The sequence below is a fragment of the Equus asinus genome, chromosome 14 (assembly GCF_041296235.1).
Source record: "Equus asinus isolate D_3611 breed Donkey chromosome 14, EquAss-T2T_v2, whole genome shotgun sequence".
In the NCBI taxonomy this organism is placed as follows: Eukaryota; Metazoa; Chordata; class Mammalia; order Perissodactyla; family Equidae; genus Equus; species Equus asinus.
The window spans coordinates 29338599-29359290 of record NC_091803.1 but is presented as its reverse complement, the minus strand read 5'-3'; the positions used below and the strand labels follow the sequence as shown (position 1 = coordinate 29359290).

The window sequence follows — 20692 nt, the reverse complement described above, 5'->3', positions numbered from 1 at the left end:
GGTAGATGGGTGCACCTTGATTTAGAGGGCAACTCCTTCTTTCTCTTTTAGCTTTTTCTTTTTGAATTGAGGTAAAATTCACATAAGATAAAATTAACCATTAACCATTTTATAATTCAGTGGCATTTAGTACATTCACAGTGTTGTACATGCAACCATCATCCCTATCTAGTTCCAAAAACCTTCCATCACCTATAAAGGAAACCATGTGCCCGTTAAGTAATCACTGTCATCCCCCAGCTCCGTCCAGCCCCTGGAAACTGCTTTCTGTCTTGATGGACTTACCTGTTCTGGATGTTTCATCTGAATGGAATCATAGAATATGTGACTTATTGTGTCAGAATACACAAATGTTCATAGCAACACTAGTCACAATAGCCAAAAAGTGGGAACAACCCAAATATTGATCAGCTGATGAGTGGATAAACAAAATTTGATATATCCAGACAAGGTGATATTATTCAGCCTTAAAGGAAGTACTGATTCAACATGGATGAACCTTGAAAACATTATACTTAATGAAGGAAGCCCATCTTTCTTGTAAGCTTTATGGAAAACAAGCTTAGAGAACTTACAGTTAATCTTGGAGGCAGAGCAATATGAAAGTCAGAAATCAATTTTAAACCAATATAGAGCAGAGTCTCCATCTTGGCAGTTTATCTCACTTTGTATGCTTCTAAATACTGATGTTAATAAATTAAAAATTCCCATTAATTAAGTGTGCTGCCAAGGACCCCTCTACCGGTTCAACAGCCATCACTGGTTGGTGCTTACACATTTTAGGGGCTATTAATCCTGAAACTGCTTTTTATTTTTTTAGTAAGAGATGCTAAAAACCTTGTACCTATGGATCCCAATGGCTTGTCAGATCCCTACGTGAAACTGAAACTGATTCCTGACCCCAAAAGTGAGAGCAAGCAGAAGACCAAAACCATCAAGTGCTCCCTCAACCCTGAGTGGAATGAGACGTTTAGATTGTAAGTGAAAATTCTTGCAGCTCAGCATGGGTGGTGGAGGTTGGATTGTGGGCCACCTGGGATCACGGAGTTTCTCTCCTAGCCTCTGTTCCCTTCCCTCCTTCCCTCTCTCCCTTCCTCCCTCCCTCCTTCCTTCCCTTCCTCCCCTTCCATCTGCATTTTTGCATTGCAAGCCAAATAAAAATTGGAACTTTTTTTCTTTAATAGAGTTGAGAATGTCTGTGGTGTGGGAGGGTGGGTGGGATAGAAAATAGTGTGATTTGTTGCTAGGTGAAGGCAAATTGTGGGAGAGGCTCTGGGTCTCAGCATCCAGTGGGACATAACCCATAGAGTGTGGGGATAACCTCTCTAGGGCTGAGTTTATGGATAATGCTGGGCCAGCCGCCTGCTGGGAGCTCTCTGCCAGCTGCCATGGAGGGTCTTCACTGGCCAGTGCTCCAAGAACCTGGGGTCACTTTTTTTGGTTTTGGTTTTGGTGAGGAAGATTGGCCCTGAGCTAACATCTGTTGCCAGCCTTCCTGTATTTTGTCTGTGGGACGCTGCCACAGCATGGGTTGATGAACAGTGTGTACTCCACACCTGGGATCCCAACCCATGAACCCTGGGCAACTGAAGCAGAGCATGTGAACGCAACCACTATGCCACTGGGCCAGCCCCTAGCGTCACTTTTTGATGCATCTGGGCCAACAAGTGTTAGTTATATCAGCCAGTATTTACTGAGTGTATACTATGTATAACAAGCACTGTATTATTTCATTAGTCATTTGATCCCCATTTCACCAGTGAGGCTTAAAGAGATTAAAGAACATGCTCAGAGTCCCACAACAAATATGGGGTGGAGGGGGCTTCAACCTCCGACGGTCTGACTCCAGAGACTATGGGCCAAAAGCATGATTCCTTCTAGTAGCCCCATCTCCTCTTTCTTCCCTCAGGGCCAAACTGGGGCCCATCTCAGCCTCAGTCAAAGACATGCCTTAGAACAGACGATTTCCCCCAGATCGACATCCACAAGACTCTTTCCTCCATACGTTTCCTCAGCCTCCTCCTAATCCACACGTGTGCAAACACTCACATGGTTATGTAACTGACATTCATATTTCTTATAGTGACTGTCTCAATAGGATTTCCTGAACACCACGAACCCCATAAAGACATAAGACAACAGAAGTATTTAGAACTGTTCCTGTCGGAGCTGGCCTAGGTCCTCTGCTTGTTTAAGCCACAGGCTGTCAAACAGGAAAGCTCTCACTCCCTGGGGAGCTCTCCTGGGATGCAAACTGAATTTGTTTCTTGCAACAGCTTGTAATCTTTAAAAATTCCTACCTCTGGGCCTTGTCCTCTTGTACGTTTCATCGGCTGGAGAAATCACTATAACCTGCACTGACTTCTCTTTTTTCTCTTTGCAGCCAGCTGAAAGAATCGGACAAAGACAGGAGACTGTCTGTAGAGATTTGGGATTGGGATCTGACCAGCAGGAATGACTTCATGGGATCTTTGTCGTTTGGGATTTCTGAATTGCAGAAAGCTGGTGTTGATGGCTGGTAAGGAAGATATTGCTTTCAAAGCTATGATATAGCTTGATCCATCAAACATGAGATCAAGTATGTATTCCTTTTTGTCCTGAAAGTGAAATGCTAAAGCGGAGTCACAGAGCGATGCCTGGTAGATTGGGTCTGCCTCATGATATGTTTTATTTGGTCCTTGGACTAAAAAAAGAAAAAAGAATTAGTCACCAATATTTTAAAAAATCAGGACATTTCCTATAAAAATCTGGACTTCTGGCTTGAAAAGCGAGAAATATCTGGGCACACCTGGCCTAGAAGGAGCAGTTGAGAACAATGGAGAAGAGTTGCATAGTTAATGCCCCTTCCAGACAGGATGTGGGTTTTCTATTTGCCACGGTCCCTCCCACTCCCTATTGTCTTACATCTGCCCGACTTTACACAATTATATAACTTGACTGGCCCCATGGGCACTAAAATGGCTCTCACATTTTACCCAAAAGATAAGTGCAACCCACTGTCAGAGTTCAACTCCTTATGAAGATGCTCCTTCATTGGGAGTGCTCACCCAGCCTGACCACAAAGGTGCTGGGGAGTTGCTGTCATGGTCATTTGCAATGTCTCCTTTGTTCTGGAGTTTTTGCCCTTTGCTCACTTCTTACAGTAAAAAAATCCTTGCCCAATATTCCCAACAAAAAGGCAGCATCAACCCCCTTGGCAACTGTTTGCTTCACAGTTTTCTAAGTAAAGGAGTCAGAATAGATAGTCCAGCCTGGCACTATAACTTTGGGAGAAGTGGGGATTAGGGGCTGCTCTTATCTCTTCAAGAGAAATTGTCTCATTTCTGATGGTATCACTCAAGGCTTTTTCAGTTACAAGTGAAAGAAAATAAAAAACTGGTTGAGGGCCAGCCTGGTGGCGTAGTGGTTGGTTTCACACACTACACTTTGGCGGCCCAGGGTTCACAGGTTCAGATCCCTGGCACGGACCTAGCACCACTGTTTGAGCCACGCTGTGGCGGCATCCCATGTAAAATAGAGGAAGATTGGTGCAGATGTTAGCTCAGTGACCATCTTCCTGAAGCAAAAAGAGGAAGATTGGCAACAGATGTTAGCTCAGGGCCAATCTTCCTGACGAAACAAAACAAAAAAATCAAACTGGTTGAGCCAGAAAGAGGATGTATCATCAGAACCACACGTTCCTCCCATTGCTCATCTTACCCCTTCCTTGTGTCTCCTCCATATTTATCATAGGCTTTAATTCAGATATGTGTTATGTCGACTCCATTGTAGTCACTTGAGATACATCAACTATAAGACGGACATGCCCTCACGGCACTTAGCTTCTGGAAAGAGAAGAGAAACCTTGAGGAAGAAATGACACAAATAACTAATCAGTGACAATATGCTGAGAGACGTGAAGGAGGATGGAAGTTGAGTGTAAAAAAAAAAATAATAATGTGTGTGAAAGCACAATTCACAAATGGTTAAAAACATAATTCTCTTAGAATAGATAATGAGCATTTGTCACAGTTTTCCTTAGCTCACAAACGAGGAAACCAGGAAGATGAATAGTTGATGCCAAAGGTTTGAGAAACTGATATTTGTGTGTCAGTAGACAAAGGAATGTTGAGATAACTTTGCTAAGTTGGAAATATAACTGGCTGCTAAACAGGGCAATGAAATCACAGCCTTGGAGGTTAAATCTTGTTTTCCAGACTGGAGAGCAAAATCTCACCTTGGTTTTCTCAAAGTTAACATCTATCTTTGCAGAGTTGGGAGACCATCTGGGTTCTACTGGATTGTGAATAATAAGTAATATTATGGCGAGGAAGGAGACAACTAATTTGAAAATGCTCTAGCGTGACATAAAAGGTCACACTGTCAACTTTTTGCCTTTTTCTGAAGTTTTGGATAATTTTTCTTAACATATGGATGATTTGCCTTTGCATGCTCCAGCCATCACCACTCACAGATCGCGTGTTCCTTCCTGTTTCAGTCATGTGTAAAGAGGTTAAACAGAAAGAATGCAGGATCCCCAGGGGGTATAAATGAGACAGGAGAGAACATAATAATAACAATTATAATAACAACAGCAACCACTTATTGACTCTTACTAGATACCAGGTGCTGGCTGATCACTTTCCAGGTGTTTCAGAGTCACACAGCCATACAGCACTAATCCGACGTGCAGAAAAATTACAGCTTCTTTATTTTCTATAATGGACCTAGACTTTCTTATGCAGTTTTGTGACCTCATGGTGGCCGACAAGAAGGGGACCTTTCACTGCATGTGGCATCTTCCGGTCTTCACTGCTACAGAGTGGCCGATCTTGCCTGGTCCCCGAACCAGTGCCCACTGAGGTGGGATAGGTCCCAGCTTTGGGACATCATTCTGGCTTCCTGCTGGAGTCCCAGGGCCTTGCCTCTTGCCTCTGGTTGTGAGGTCCCTCCACATAGTGCCCTCTTTGTCCCAACCCCAGGCCACTGCCAGGCCCCACCCCACTCAGCACTTCCATGACCCCTCGTTTTTGAGCCTCCTGCCTGGAAAGCCAGTCCTCCATCCATTCCCCCTCCCTCCAGCTGGGGCTGTGATGCTGGGGCCCTCCAACGTAGGTCTCTGCCCAGAGCTGCAAAGAGGAGGGGGCAAACCCCCTCTGCTTTCACCCTAATCTCTCCCTTCTCCTTCCCGTGGTTCTCCAGGCCCTAAAGGGCAGGACGCTCTCCCTCAGGTGCCACGTTCTTCTTCCTAGTCCCACACCTGCCTTGTCTACTGCCTTGAAACAGACAACAGAGGGCAGGGAGGACAAAACAGCTTGGTGTAAGGGATGGGCCATCGGGAGAAAGTCCAAAAGATTACCACATTTCCACTTACATCATTAATTCCTCCAGCAATTCTGGGTGGAGCATTGTTCCCAGGATCAGAGTAGTTAAACAATGTGTTAGGGACACACAGCTCGTGACAGCACTGGAGTTTGGGTCCAGGTCTCTGTGATGCCAGAGCCTAAGCACACGCACATCCCATTCTGCCTCCTCCTACCGGAGTTGGCAGAGGCCTAGAGGCTAGATAGATAGGCTTTGACCTTGCCTCTTCTGACTGGATGGACGCTCGGTGCCCTCAGGTGAGTCACTTCACCTCCTGTAGCCTTCTCAGCAGAGATGACTCCATTTCAGGGATAATTACAGCATCCCCATCCACCTCTTAGGATAGTTGTGAGGTTGATAAAATAAAGGTTGGGAGGGAGCTTTTGCAAAATAAAAGCCCTCTTCAGATTTGGCGGATAAAAGTCTTCTTCAGATTCAGGGTCAAGACATCAACAATGCTGTCTTCACTCTAACTGGACCACATTCTAGAAATTGGATTTTTGTCCCAGGAATTCTTTTAAGCCCATGTTAAAGTGATCTTGGGTAATGACATCCCCTCTCTGAGACTCAGTTTCCTCTGGAAGGGCGTGAGCTCTTCTCTTGGGCTATAATTGAAGACCACGTGGCAGAAACAGCAGAGGCAGCTGTGAAAGCTCCCAGACGTCGCGCGTCAGCCTCAGGCCCCTTGTCTGCTGCTTTGCCACCAGCTCTGTGTCTGTTGGCAAATCCTCTTCTTTGTTTCTAATTTTACTTATTTTTGCTGTGTCCTTTCTCTCCCCTTGTTGTCCAGAGGTTCATCTGTTCTATTGCTGTTGTTTCTTTTTCTCCAAAGAATTAACTTTGGGATGTGTATATTAGTTCTGGGTTTCTGTTTTCTCTTTTTCTGTTGGTTTATTTTGTGGTTTCCTTTGAATTTCAGTTGAATATTTTGCTCATTTGTTTTTCTGCTTTTAACTTACTCTACTCTTTAAAAATAATGAGCAAGCATTTGAGGAAATAAATATTTCCTCCAAGTTTTGATATGTCATAGTCTAACTTCTGCTGCTTACTCAAGGTCTATAGTTGTATTTTTAATTTCCTTTCTAACATGCTTTTATCGAGGTATATTTTTTAACGTCTAGTATTAGCTTTTGGTTTACATTTTTATTATTAATGTTAAATGACAGTATTAGTATTAGATAATGTGGCCTGTGTACTTTTCTTTCTTTTTTTGCAATTTAGCTCAGTATATGCTCACTGTTGCTAAACGTTCTGTGGACACTTCAATAAAAACATTATATTTACTATTTTTAGGAGATACATTTTAAGGTCTATTAATTCCATCTTATTATAATGTCTGGATCTTTTATGTCTTTGTTATTTTCTTTCTGTTTGCTTGATCTGACCTACGTGTCTAGTGCTTCTTAATATTCTCCTAGTAAAATTTTTTTTTCGAAAATTTCCTTTCATTTCTAATGATTTTTGTGTTAATATGTATGTGACATCACTATTGGTCACATAACTCTTCAAAACAGTTTTTTAAAAAGACTTCTTTTTAAAAGTGACTTCTTCTATCAACATAAACTTGTGTTTTTGGCGGTTAATATTTCTGCCTGTGACCTTGCCTGTTGCTGGCCTCTTTCATTCCTTCAGTGAATACAGGTGAGAACCTGTGTCCTGAGGAGACTCTAGTGAGCAAAACAGACAAGAATCCTTGGCCTCATGGATTTTCTTTTTATTTGGAGAATAAACAAAACTTTAAAAATGGACAAAAAGAAATAGTGAAAAATAGCGTGTTCGAGGCTGATAAATGCTTAGAGAAAAGTAAACCAATGGGGATGGGGCTGCTGGGGGATGGTGGGTCCCGATTCCTTAGAGAACTCAGGAAAGGACTCGCTGAAAAGGACTTATAGCAAAGATCTGAGGGGGTGAGGGAGTGAACCTCATGGAGGTCTAGGGAGAGATTGTTCCAGATGGAGAAAACAGCAAGAGCAAAGGCCCTGAGGCAGGCGTGTGCCTGGCAAGTTTGAGGAGCAGTGAAGCGGCCTGTGTGGCCGGAGCTGCATCAGTGAAGCGGGGCGCAGCAGGGTGAGGACGTGCAGGGTGAGGGCAGCTTGGCAGACCCCATGGGGGCCTTGGAGGGACTTTCTTTCCTGCTCTAAGTGAGGGAGCCAAGGCGTGAGGAGATCTGGGCTATCTTTAACCCGTCCTCTAGGGTGCAGAGTGATGGACACTTCTCGCCTGGAGGAGGCTTGGCCGTTCTGTGTAATCTTTCTAAGTCCTTAGGTCTTGTATAACAAGGGGCATGTTGTTGGATTAAAAAACACAAACTTGAATCTGAAAGTCTTCTCTTCGTTTTGTTAGGGAAATATTTCAACGTTTATGGTCTTAATTGCCACGTTTCTCTCCTGATGGTTTTGTTTCTGAAGTTTTTTTTCTTTCCTATTTCATTTTTTCTCCTTCTGAACAGACAACTATTATCTTAAATCGTTGTTACCTTAAAATTATGTTTCTTTAAGCTTTCTTTTGTTATTACTAATAAAGACATTTTGGTCTTATTACAAAAAAAATATACCTAAGGTTTTGGAATCAGGCTTCCTGGGTTAGAATTTCTGCTGCACCCCTTCCTAGCTGCGTACCGTTGGGTAAGTTACTTTGCCTTTCTGTGCCTCTTTGCATCATTTGAAGATAATCAGTGGTAATTATGTCATAGGATTGTTGTGATATTAAATTAGTTAGTATAAGTGAAATGCCCAGTGTCAGGTGGTCGATGGTAAACATTCAGTAAATGTTAATAATCTTATTATTAACGGAATCATTATTAGAAAACTGTAAATAAGCAAACAGAAAATGTCATCCAGGATCCCAGTGCCCAGAGAGAATCACTATCCACACTCTTCACAATTTTTTCTGTGTGTATGCGTGTGTGTGTGTGAACAACAGTGAAATCTCACCGTACATATTGCTTGGCAGCCTGCATTTTTCACTAACGATGACCTATGAACTCTTTCCCTGTCACTCAGTAATCTTGGGCAACATCATTTTTAATAGCTTCATATGGTCCCTTCTATAGCTCTGCCTCAACTTACACAATCATGTTCTTATTATGAGATGTGCGTTGCTTACCTATATAAGTAATTCTACAATAAATGTACTTGTAGCAAAACTTTTGTGCATAGCTTTATTTCCTAATAAATTCCTCAACCTGGAATTGATGGCTTTGGGAACACATGCATACTAACATATTTGACAAAATGTTCTGCAACTTTTTTCAGTCTTTTTACGTTCTCACCAATGCTGTGTGAGTTTTCGTTTCACCCACACTTGTCAACATCTGATGTTATAAATGTCAAAGATATGATGCAAAGATTATACATATTTTGTTACTAATTATACGTATTTACATATTATACATAATATACATTTTTATACATATTTTATTACTAATCATGTTGAAGATTTTCATTTGTATGTTGCCATTTGTTTATATTTATAAATGACTAGGTCCTGTCTTTTGCCTATCATTTTCTTATTGATTTTAAGAACTTTTTATATAAGAAGGATATTAACATGTCTTCACTGACATGTATGTTGCAGTATTCCCCCTTTTCGTGTTGTATGTTAATTTTGGTAATATGCATTTTTCTTAGTGGTATATAAAGCATTCAGTTCAATTCTAATCAATATAATAAATATCAAGCCAACTGCCAGAAAAATTTCTCAAGTCTGTCTTCTAATTCACTAATTGTTATCAGAATTATTCATCCTAGTGTTCACTATCTCCAATGGATTTTTGAGTTCAGTAATTATATTTTTCTTCTGAAAGTAATCTTTCCTAATCTCAGATTGTTCCCTTCATAGATGCACTGACCTCTTGAATCTCATTGAAAATATGAATTAGATATTTTCTAGAATTTTCTCTGTTTGGGCAATAGTTCTATTTCATGGGAGGTGCTTATCTGCTCCCTCCTTGTTTCTCTTTACTTGAATGAGTTTTACGTCCTGTTATTTTTCTCTATCTGCCCATACCTATAGAAGGGTGAGCACAGAAATGAAGGGGGCCCCTGTCCTAATCTTTCCTATCCAGACAAAGGGAGAAAGGAGCCTTTGGTGTTTTTTGGAACTCTGCTTTGTCACATCAGGGGTCCTGTTCCCTGTAGAGATTTGGTGGAGGGCTACAGCTGCAGACAGCTGCACAGCAGGCAGCCTTACTGCTCCACGGAGGGGCATCTTCCCATGTTGGTTTTGTGCAACTCAAGGTTTAAAGGAGTCCCTGATCCTCTTTTCTAATGGGCACAAGTGTCCTTACTTGGAGGCAGGAGTGACAGTGTACAGGCCACAGTGACGTGGCTGGGGCACCACGCTCTGCCTGATGCTCCAGGGGCCGACATCCCGTACTTCCTGAATGTGGATCACACCTGCTGACCCGCATCCAGTGCTGATGGTCTGACCCGGGGTTGTTCATGGGGGTTCTAATATCTAATTCATATTTTCAATGAGATTCAAGAGGTCAGTGCATCTATGAAGGGAACAATCTGAGATTAGGAAAGATTACTTTCAGAAGAAAAATTTTGGGGTTCCCGCTGACTGATCACAGGTGGTGAACCCCCCCTTTACCTGTAGTTTCCAAAGTGTGGGACCCCAAACAGCTCAGATAGTACATGGTTGGGGTATAAATAATATTGAATTGTTCCCTGACAAAGCTATTCTTTTGTCAGTGCTCCTTCAAATCTTAAGATTACTACAAAGAGGACGTCTCAGAGAGTGTATCCTTAGCGCTCTGTAACACTTGCTGCTTGCTGATCTGCCGTTTTAGCAAAGAGGGCTGGGATGGGTCTCAGAGCCTTTGGTCAGTAACGCATCAACGTGGACTTGAGCAACATTGATTTGCATCTGTTTATTTTTTTACAGTTACTTGTTTTGTAACAAATGATATTGACTTTCTTTACAAGGAAGAGATATAAAGTGTCCTTTTAAGGTGAATTTATTATAAAAAAGAGATGATTTAATGAAAAACATTGTTGATAATGCTATCCAGATTTAGCAAAATCCACAAAGGTGGATAGAGTTTGCCAAACACTGCTCCATATTCTTACTATTACTTTAATTTGTGGAAATTCCTGGAAGTCCCTGCTGTGTGGATAGCACCCTCTTGATTTCCAGCAAAGATACAGATGTTCTCTTATTTTTGTGTTTCTTTTGGTAATTTCAATGGAAATTTGGAAGAAGAGCATTGAATGTAAATGTGGAGGCGTAGAGACTCGAATTGTCGTCTCTGCTTTGAATCACCTATCCTCCTATTTTTAGAAGCAGCCTAGGAAGATTTGTGAATGGAGAAGAAAGTTGTGATGAGCGTCGTAAATTTGGTTTAGGAAGTCTCTTTGGGAATGAGGCGTTTGGGATCTTTTTTCCCCTCTACTGACTCAAATGCCTTTGGAATGTCTCTTTTCCTTCTTCACTCTCATCTCATCCTCTGAGTAGATGGAAACATCTTTGTAGCCAAGAAATAAACTGAAGCCATCATGTTTATTATAATAATTTTGATACCAGTACTGATGATGACAATGCCCTTCATTGAACACTTGCTAAATGCCAGGCAGCGTGTTTATGGTTATGCATGCATCATCATGTCTTGGCTTTACAATAATCCTGTGAAAAAGAGGCTTTTATTCCAATTTGTAGAGGAGAAAAAAATCGAGGCTCAGAGGGCGTGACCAACGTATCCAGTTATCCAAGGAGGCAAGGGCAGAGGCGAGATCTGGGCACAGGCATAGTTTGACTCCGGGGGTTGTGTACTTAACCACCAAGGAATACCGCTTCTCAAGTGTTCAATACAGAACACTTTGGGAAAGCTTCTGCCGGGAAAAGCAGCACCGTGGAGTGAAGTCCATAGTCGTCCAAATGCCGCTGGGTGCCGGGACAGCGAGGCGGCTGCGTGCGTAAAGTGGAGACGGTCGCAGTGCTGGGAGGCTGTGATGAGAGTGCCCTGACGGGGGGAGAGCTTCGTGGCGTGCTTTCAGAGTAAGGAGGCACTGGATGGACAGGGAGGGAGAAACATGCAGTGTTGAATGCTACAACGAAGAAAAGTGTGTGTGTGGACAGAGACAGCCAGACAGAGAGGGAGAGGGAACTTTGCATCCTACCGGCACGGACTATAATTTTATGCTGATGCCCATGGAATAGTTACAGAAGTCTATAGTGTATACCTGGCTGCGCACACACACCCCAAAACAAAAACCCTCAACACATTTTGTAAAGTAGAGGTTTTCATAGGCCTCCTTCTCTTAGCCTCATCAACCAAATCATAGCAAGTCGAGTCACGGGATTTGTCCTGCCCCTTGTCTCCCCTCAGGTTTAAGTTACTGAGCCAGGAGGAAGGCGAGTACTTCAACGTGCCTGTGCCGCCGGAAGGAGGCGAGGGCAGTGAAGAACTGCGGCAGAAGTTCGAGGTGAGCTGTCTTCCTTTCTGCGTCAGCGGGACCTGATTGAGTCTGCCCCTGTGCTGGTTTTCTGTTTATGGTGCGGTTTCTACTAAGGCCTTTCACGACTCTGTGCCTTTATAATGTTGTTCCATATCCCAGAAAACTCCTATTTATCCTTCAAGACCCCAATTAAGTATTCCCCGCCTCGAAAAGCCATTCCTGCCTCCCCGTCCTCCTTGAGGGTTAGACCTTTCCTCAGAAGTGCTCATTCGCTGCCCAGGTCATTTGGATGGTGGCTTGGACTGGGATAGTGGTCGTGGCGAATGGAAGAAGCAGACAGAGTAGTGACGTATTTTGGTGGCTGAGTCAGCGAGGCTCGCTGAGGCCTAGCATCTGGACTCGGATCTGTTGGCAGGGTGCTGTACTGCTAGCAAGTGGAATTGATTGTGAGGTGACTTCATGACGCCCGCGGGTGTACCTTCTAAAGACCAAGAGCGCTCGGCCGTGCTGCTGGCTCTGCTGTATCTCAGATGAGCCCCTCCATTTCATCTCTATGCAGGTGTCCGGTGTGTAGCCACATCCTAGTTTTACAAAGAAAATGTTTTGGGCAAGACAGGTTTGACTACTTTCCTTATATGTGTGTTGAATGATTTTAGAGTAGTTTTGTGAGGGAAAACATTATTTTGTTCACACAAACTCAATAATATACTGACTCTGATGGGAAATCATCAATTCTAGATAAGCAATGATGGCCTACTGATTGAAAAAAATGTATAAAATAGCTAAAATGAAATAGATTACCACCATTGTTATTCATCAGATAATCACCCAAGCGAATAAAAAAAATGATGACCAGGTAAAGTTCTGTGAAAGAGAGGTCCTTGGTACTTTGAGACTATATAAGAGGGAAATGTAACCTTGTCTGAGAGGACCAGGAAGGACTCATTGAGGAAGCAACAGTGGAAGTGAACCAAGTAAAGAGAGGGAAAGAGAATTCCATTCAGAGAGGCCAGCATGTGCAAAGGCCCTGTGGTGGGAGTTGTATAGCAACTATCTGAGACTGAAAGAAGACCAGTGTGGGTAGAGCAGAGAGAGTCAAGGGTGAGTTCAAGGTCAGGCTGGGGAAATAGGTGGGGGTCAGAGTAGAAGGACTGTGCTGGCCTTAACAGGATTTTGGCATTTATCCCAAGAGCCATGTTAGTTTCCCCCTCAATTTGACAGAAAAAGCACTTGAGTATTGACTCTTGTCCTGAGCCTGTGCCCGCCGCAAAACGTGGACTGGGGTGATCGTTCCGACTCCGTGGGATATCCCTTCCTGGAAACAAATGGAATTGGCCCTGGGCTCCTCAGTCATTCTCCAGTGAACTCGATAACTAAGCGTCATTCCCGTAGAGTCTGCTCAAGCCCGAGTGAGTTCATAAAAGAACTTCCCTACCTATAGAGCTGAGAACTGGACGCTTGATTCGGACAGGAGGGCTGTCCTTCCAGAAGATTTGCATCTCCTTCCCTCAACTTTCTGATGAAGACGTGTCCATTTGCTGCTGGGTTAAAAACGTACTGTTGTGGATGAAAAGACAAGGCCAGTACTTTCTTGTATATGAAGGCTCGGTTTTACAAAATGATTTCTTCAGTCCTAGGGCAGCTGTGGTGACATTTCAGAACACCGAGGAAAGCATCGCCTATATGAACAGAGCGTTTGTCTGGGCCAGTTATTGGCTTGAAGGAAAGGATTGTTTTATCCACACGCAACAAAATGTGTCCCTTTATTTCTAGCAAGAGCCTTTAAATGCTTGTTTATGCCTGAATTATAATCGCTCCATACCATAGTTGTTGATTAAAAAAATGTTTCCAGCAGACCAAAAATTGTTCTCAGACACAGAGAGAAATTTCAGTTGACCTTGAATGTGAGAAATGTAATCCCTGTGCAATAACCAATTAGCACCCAGAATGACTCAGAAATTACTTTCAAGCCTCTTATCTGGGGAAATTCTGAGTGCCGGTAAAATCGAGCTGCTGCAGCCGGGGTAATAGAATTTCACGCAGGGTGAGCAGGGTGCCGAGCTGCGCGTGGTGGGTTTCAGAACATCGGAGGAGGCTCTCTGGGGGGCTTTCGTCGGACCGTGGGCCTGCCGCTGGGCCAGAGAAGGAAAGACTCCATTCCAGATGGTTCAGAATGAGTTTTTTTTAAACAAAATGCTTCCTGTGTGCCATTTCTTATGTGCTATAGAAATCTGAACTCATTTAATTCCATCTTCGCAACAACCCTGAATGGCAGGTACTGTTATCATCCTCATTTTTCTTTTACAGATGAGCAAACTGAGGCCCAGAGGAATTAAGCAACTTTCTAACATCCCAAAGCTGGCCATTGTCCTGCTTGGAGTTTCCTCAGAAGCAGACGCTGAGGATCCAAGTGCAAGGAGTTTCTCTGGGAGATGATCCCAGAGCATCATAGAGTAGAGGGAATGTGATGAAGGACAGGAAGGGGTGTCTTCCCAAGTCCCACTGTGGGCAGCTGGGCTGTAATCCACTGGAGAACTCTGGGAGTTGAATGTGTGCTGCAGGGTCTCCCAGCCAAGAGGCAGGCAGCTGAAGCATGATCCACCCACCAGCTCCTTCCGTCCCCGGCCGAGGGCTGCTTCCAGGGGAATTAACTCGCCAGCACTTTCCACTTGCCCTGCTTGTGGGCTGTGCTTGCTCCTGTGGCCAGGAGGCGAGCTCTCAGGTGGTGTCACAGGTGTAGAGAGGAGAGCGCCCGGGGGTCTTGGCGGGACACTGGGCACATCTGTGCAGTGTAGCCCATTCTCTGTTCAGGTTGGTTGAGAGCCAGGCTGCTGAGTGTGAATCCAAGCTCTGCCCTTCCTGCTGAGTGCTGTCGGCAAGTTATTTCCTCTCTCGGAGCTTTCGATTCCCCATCTGTAAAATGGGGGAATCACACACTTCTGGCCTCCTAAGGTTATGTGAGAGCTGAATGAGCTAATGCGTTTAGAACAGCATCCGGCGTGTCAGAGCGTTCACACGTCAGATCGTCGTTATCGTGATCAGCCCCCCTTGAAAGCTCCTTCTGGGCTTTGGAAGGGCTGCAGGGGGTTGGGGAGCATCTACGGGGACTCCTTGCCTCCTGAGGTCTCTACCCCTGCTGCTGGGCTGGGAGTGCCCGTCCGAGCTCCTTGGAGGGGTGGGGGTGGCAGAGGGGTCTAGTTGAAACCAGGACAGGCATGCATCGTCTGAATGGTGCCGGGAGCCTGGCTGCCAGGATGCCTCCGCTCTCCCTGGTGTGGATGGTCCGGGAGGAGGCAGGCTCTGCTCAGAGGGGCAGGCAGTCTGCTGTCCCTCTGAGCCCCGAGTTCCAGTGCTCTCAGCTGCAGACATGAAAAGGCAACCATTAGGGTATTCCTGTGTCTGAAGGCATATCCGGCCCAGCAGGATAAAGGATCCTTTTATTTGGGGCCTCAGTTTCTCTTTGATGGAGTACCTGCTGGGACATCATGGGACTTTCAGAGGGACAGAGGACAGGGTTCTTGTCCTGCAGAGGCTCACCGTGTAAGGGCCACAAACTCAAATGAGAGCTATTGCAAGTCGGCCTTGGGAAAGGCTGTGCATTCAGGGGGGAGGGAGCTCTGGGGAAAGAAACCTCTAGGCACAGGGGACAGCAAGTGCAAAGGCCCAGGGGCAGGAACATGTTTGGAGCTTTCAGAGAATAGCAGTGAGACCAGTGTGGCAGCAGCAAGGAGAAGGGCCTGAAATCAGAGAAGGTGCAGAGGACCAGGGTCGTTTGTGGCCCTCAGCTGTTTTCCTGCGAGAGACGGGAAGTTGTGGGATGTTTGCAGGGAGGAGCGTCCTGAGCCCACTGACTCACTCAGGGTCACTTAGCTTACCCATGCCGGGGCAGGATGCTAACCCAAGCTTTTAACTCCACAGTTTTCTTGCTCCCAGAAGCGAATCCAGTAACAAAGCCCTGGCAGCTGCAGGTCTCACTGCTGGCATCCTCTCTCTCCTTGTTCCAAAGCATTTGCTGCCACTCTGAGTCACCACTCCGCTCACAGCAGCAAGCCCTTCCCCCACTGCACTGAGGACAAACATGGGCCTCATTCATCCATTTATCCGACCAAATATTTAGCCGGAAACTTTCCTAGTTGTCAGGGAAATTGCAGAGAATGAGACATTCGGTGCCTGTGCAGTTTCCAGTCTACTGGGGGAAACAAATGAACAGACAATTATTATCCAATATAAACGGGAAGTGAGGTCGATGAAGGGAGCAAATAGGGACACCTAATCCAGACAGAAGGGATCAAGGAACCCTTCCCTGAGGAAGTGAAAATGTGAAGCGGGGGGTAACTAGGCCGGCAAGGGGGACAGAGCCATCCACACAGCAGCAACAGCATGTGAAAAGGCCCTGAGGCAGGAGGGGCCTGGGACATTTAAGGGCATGAAAGGAGAATGAAGCTGGGTTGCAGGGAAGAAGGACCCAAGAAGTGATGAGTTTGGAGACCAGGTAGGGCCTGATCACTGGGCCATATAGGCCAGTGAAAGCACCGAGGTCTTTATCCTAACAATAATGGGTCACTACTGAAGCAAGTGGCAACTTGGTTGGATGTGAAGAAATGGAAAGTCACTCTGGCTGCGTGTGAAGCCCAGTGTGGAGGGACCAAGGTGGGCTATCCAGGTGACAGATGATGACAGGTGGTGTTGGTGGAGATGGAAAGAAGTAGATGAATTCTAGAGACAGCTATGGGGGAAAAAATGACTGCTCCTGGTGGTGGATGAGACATGAGGGATAAAGGAGGAATGGAGGTGCCAAGGATGGTCTCCAGGTTTAGGGCTTGCAGCGTGGATGTTGACCATGCTTTTATTCACCGAGATGGGGGGCCGCGAGTTGCAGGAACCACAGCATGGACCGTCTACGTGTGCCTTCCTCCAAGAGCATCTTCAAACCCTGATGATGTTTTCTGTGTGCTTCTCCCTCCAGAGGGCCAAGATCAGTCAGGGGACTAAGACTCCAGAAGAAAAGACGACCAACACCATATCCAAATTTGACAACAATGGGAACAGGGACCGGATGAAGCTGACCGATTTTAACTTCCTGATGGTGCTGGGGAAAGGCAGCTTTGGCAAGGTACAGTATGGCTCAGTGGCCTCACCCACTCCAGAACAGCTAACAAGGCAGGTGTGTTTGCTGTTCATATGGGGCTTACACTGAGGGACGGAGTAAAAAGTCACTAGGTCTGCACTACAGTTGGTGATGAATACCATGAAGGAAATGGATAGAGTGCTGTGCCACAAACGAGTCAAGAGGGGACCCACTCAGACTGTCTGAGGAGGTGACATAAACTGAGACCTGAAGGATGAGAATGAACCAGCTGTGCATTCCAAGGGCTAGGAAAGAATTTTCCCAGGAGAGAGAATAGCAAGTGCAAAGGTCCTGAGGTGGGGGAAGGGCTTAGTGCATTCTAGGTACCATCAGAAAGTTTTGGGGCCAAAAGTCCTGAGCCAGGGGAGGTAGGAGGATGTGAGGTTGCAGAGATAGGCAGAGGCCTGATCATGTAAAGCCTCATGAGCTGTGATGAGTTTGGATTTTATTTACAGTGCAATGGGGAGCCATTGAAAGTTTTTAAGCAGAGAAGTGACACGATCAGATTTGCCTTTGGAAAAGATCACTCTTGCAGCCAAGAATGGAAGCTGTTGCTTTCGAGCAGCAGCACAGTTGAAGGATGACCCTGGGACTCGTAGAATGATGCTGGATGCTTTCATAGATACCGGGAGACGCTGTTGTACTCAAGTTGAGATTGTGTTCTAAGTATTCTTGACTTGTTTAGTGTTGTTTAGAGTCTTTGAATCCCTTTGTGTGCCACAAACATGTCTAGTATAAATCTCATGCCACAAACTCAGGTGTGCAAAAAATATAAATTTCTTCTCCATCTCTGTAGCTTAAGTCAAAAACGTGGGAGTTATCCTTGAGTTTCCCTCACGCTCTCCTCAGCCCCGCCACATGTGGTGACTCCTGCCAGATCCGCCTCCATAGCCTGTCACAAGTTGACTGACTTCCCTCCATCTTCGCTAGTGCAACCCTAATCTAGAGCGTGCGTACCGCCTGGACCACTGCAGGAGCTCCTAACTAGTTTCCCTGCCTGTGATCCTGTTTAGCAGCCATAGTCATTTTTAGGAACTTCTGTTAAGTCAAGACTCCCCTGCATACACCCCTCCAATGGCTTCCCGTCACAGTTGGAATAAACTCCATACTACGTCCTCAGTTTACACCTCTCCTGACAGTCTGACCCTTGTCCTCTGCATGATGACTTCTTTTTCGCCTCTCTGTCATCCACAGTGCTCTGGCCACAGTGGTGTCTCTTGGGCTTTTTGAAACATGCAAAGTTCCTTCCTCTCTTAGAGCTTTTGTGATGCTGTTCCCTTCGGTCTTTCAAGACTGGCTCCTTCTTGTAATTCTCATCTCAATTTAGATGTCACCTCTTCTGAGAAGCCTTCCCTGACCACCCACTCAAAGAGCCATGCATTCATCCTCCATGATATTTAACTCTTTCATAGCACCCATCGCCAGATGATGCTTTTCTTGTTTGTTTATTGGTTTGTCTCTCTTCTCCTTCTGAGATCTAAGCTCCATAAGAGCAGAGACCACCTCTGTTTGTTCCCCACTGTACTTCCAGTGCGTACGGATTGAACTCATTCAGGGCCTAGATTGAATGCACGGATTTTCTCTGTCTGTGGGTCACATGGTCATCTGCTGAGATGGAAGAGGGGTCTGAGGTGGCGGCCCAAAGATTGAAGAGCCTCAGCATGGAACCGGAACAGAGAGTAGAACACACGCACTCAGATTGCTGAGCAGCTCCGGGGTCCATAAAGTTAGAGTACAGCAGTTGGTAATGGAAGTGCGCTTTTTGCCCTCAGTTCTGAGAAACCTGGGTGTGGAGATGGAGAAGTCGACGGTGGGTTTGAGCTAAGGGTGGCGATTAGCAGGACCAGTGAACCAGAAGTTTTCAGTAATAAGGGAGTGAAGGATTCTGGGAAGAGGGTCGCCCACTGCAGGTCCCACGGAGCCCGATTCTAGCAGATGCCCAGTCAAAGTGTACTGAATAAACGACTAAAAATGCTATCTAGACCAGGTCGGGAAGGAAGTCAAAGCAGGAAGAGAATCATAACCTGCGTGGGAAAGGAGTCTAGAGGCTTAGGGATGACAAACCAATGGGTAAGATCGAGAGATAAAACGCTAGGAAGAAGAGAGACGTTTAGATCTCAAAGATGGAGCTGTTTCCGTGAGGACGAGGAAGAAAGTGATCTAAAGGCAGAAGAGGCTCTAACGTGCGGAGGCTGTCGGGGAGTTTGAAAAAATTACGTTATATTTTTAATAAGTGATGTATTCACATGGTTCATAATTAAAATTATGTTAAAAGGATAAACATTGAGAAGTCTTGCTCCCACCCAAGTTCATGTTTTTCTGTGCCCCCTTGCTGCTATTGCCCTCCATATATAAACACTTTTCATTTAATTTGCATCTTTCCGGTTTCTCTATGCTAATTGGACAAATATGCATTTTTATTCTTGTCCTTGTTACCTCAAAAGTTACCGTACTATACACACAATTCTGCACTTTTTTGATCACTTAACAATATAGGTTTGAGAGTTTTTGATTGAGGATTGGAAGTTCCGGAGGGACTTACAGAACGGGATTGGGGTTGGGGGGGTGGGTAAAGAAGTGGGAGAGTGGGTCACTGGGGAGCAGTGAGGGAATGAGAGAGAATAGATCATATGTTTCCACGGAAACTGTTATAATAATTGAGAGTTCTGTTCCAGTCTAGGAATGTGGCATCAAATACATCACAGATGAAAACAACAGCATGCCATGAAAGCAAAATAGACTAACAGAAACCTCTCTGAGGCTTTAAAGCATAGAGTAACCCTTTGCAACTCCAGTTTTACTGATGATTTTATTGTGGTTTTATATTCGAATGTCTACTTTTAACTTTTTGCAATCTTGTTAGGTATGTTGATCAAGCCCCTAAAATGGACAAACAAGCGGAGTAGTTACTCTCCCCCTTTGAGAGATGACACGGATCGACCTTTGGGGAATCCGTTTACACCTCCCCTCCCCCGGGCCCACTGAGCCAGGTCTGGCCCTGGAAAACATGCTCTTCAGCACTGTCATAATTTGTGGAGCGACTAGGAAGTGACAAACAGTTTGCTAAGACCTATGAAAATGGAACAGGGGAGAAAGCCAGTGGGAAGGCCACTGAGTTCCAAACAAGTGAGCCTGTTTCAAACCCTTTAAAAAGAAGAGCAGGTTGGAGAGCGTGCTGTCCCCATCAGGTGAGAGTGCTCACCTGGAGGGGTTGTCTTACCAGAGCCGGGCATCTTGGCATGTCTGGCTTCCTTGGAGATAGCTGCCTTCTAGGACTTTTGTTACAGAATGTTTGAATGTATTATTCATTTATTATTTAATGTTTATTTTATGGTTTTATCCTTCACTCTCTATTTTTTATGATTTCCTGAACCTTTGACTTCAGCTTTGCCAACCACTGCACTTTTTAGAAATTTAACCTCTGTGGTTGTCGAGTGATGACTGGAGTTAAAATTGTGCCCCAAATCTATCAATTGGGCAGATACAGACTGTCCAGATTCATTATACAAGTGGACCTTATAAAGTAAACACAGCAAGTGCCTGATGTGGTATATACACAGCAAAAATACAACTCTATACATTATAAACTTGATTCATTACCCCTGAAGTACTGTCACAATAAAAATCCATTAAATCTTTAATTAATGCTGCTACTGCTTGCTTTCTGAGATTTCAGATGTGCTTGTGGTAATGATTCATAGGATCCAAGTCTTTTAAAAAAGTTATACTGGCAAGTTTGAATGGGGCCTTTCTTATTCTTTTATATCTCTGACTCTTGCCTATGAAGGGTAGTGTGCTGATGTGGGGAGAAGCAGGTGTA

The 20692-nt window shown here is 44.8% G+C and overlaps 1 protein-coding gene across 2 annotated transcripts in view; it reads left to right on the top strand.

Annotated features, from left to right (window-relative positions):
* The window catches only part of PRKCB (protein kinase C beta), a 304452-nt gene that overhangs the window by 206838 nt on the left and 76922 nt on the right, over positions 1-20692 (top strand). For both annotated transcript variants that reach the window (XM_044746781.2, XM_044746780.2), the window contains exons 6-9: positions 821-977; positions 2384-2518; positions 11675-11771; positions 16711-16857. In XM_044746781.2, the coding sequence (XP_044602716.1) occupies positions 821-977; positions 2384-2518; positions 11675-11771; positions 16711-16857 (536 nt within the window). The remainder of the gene's footprint in view (positions 1-820; positions 978-2383; positions 2519-11674; positions 11772-16710; positions 16858-20692) is intronic.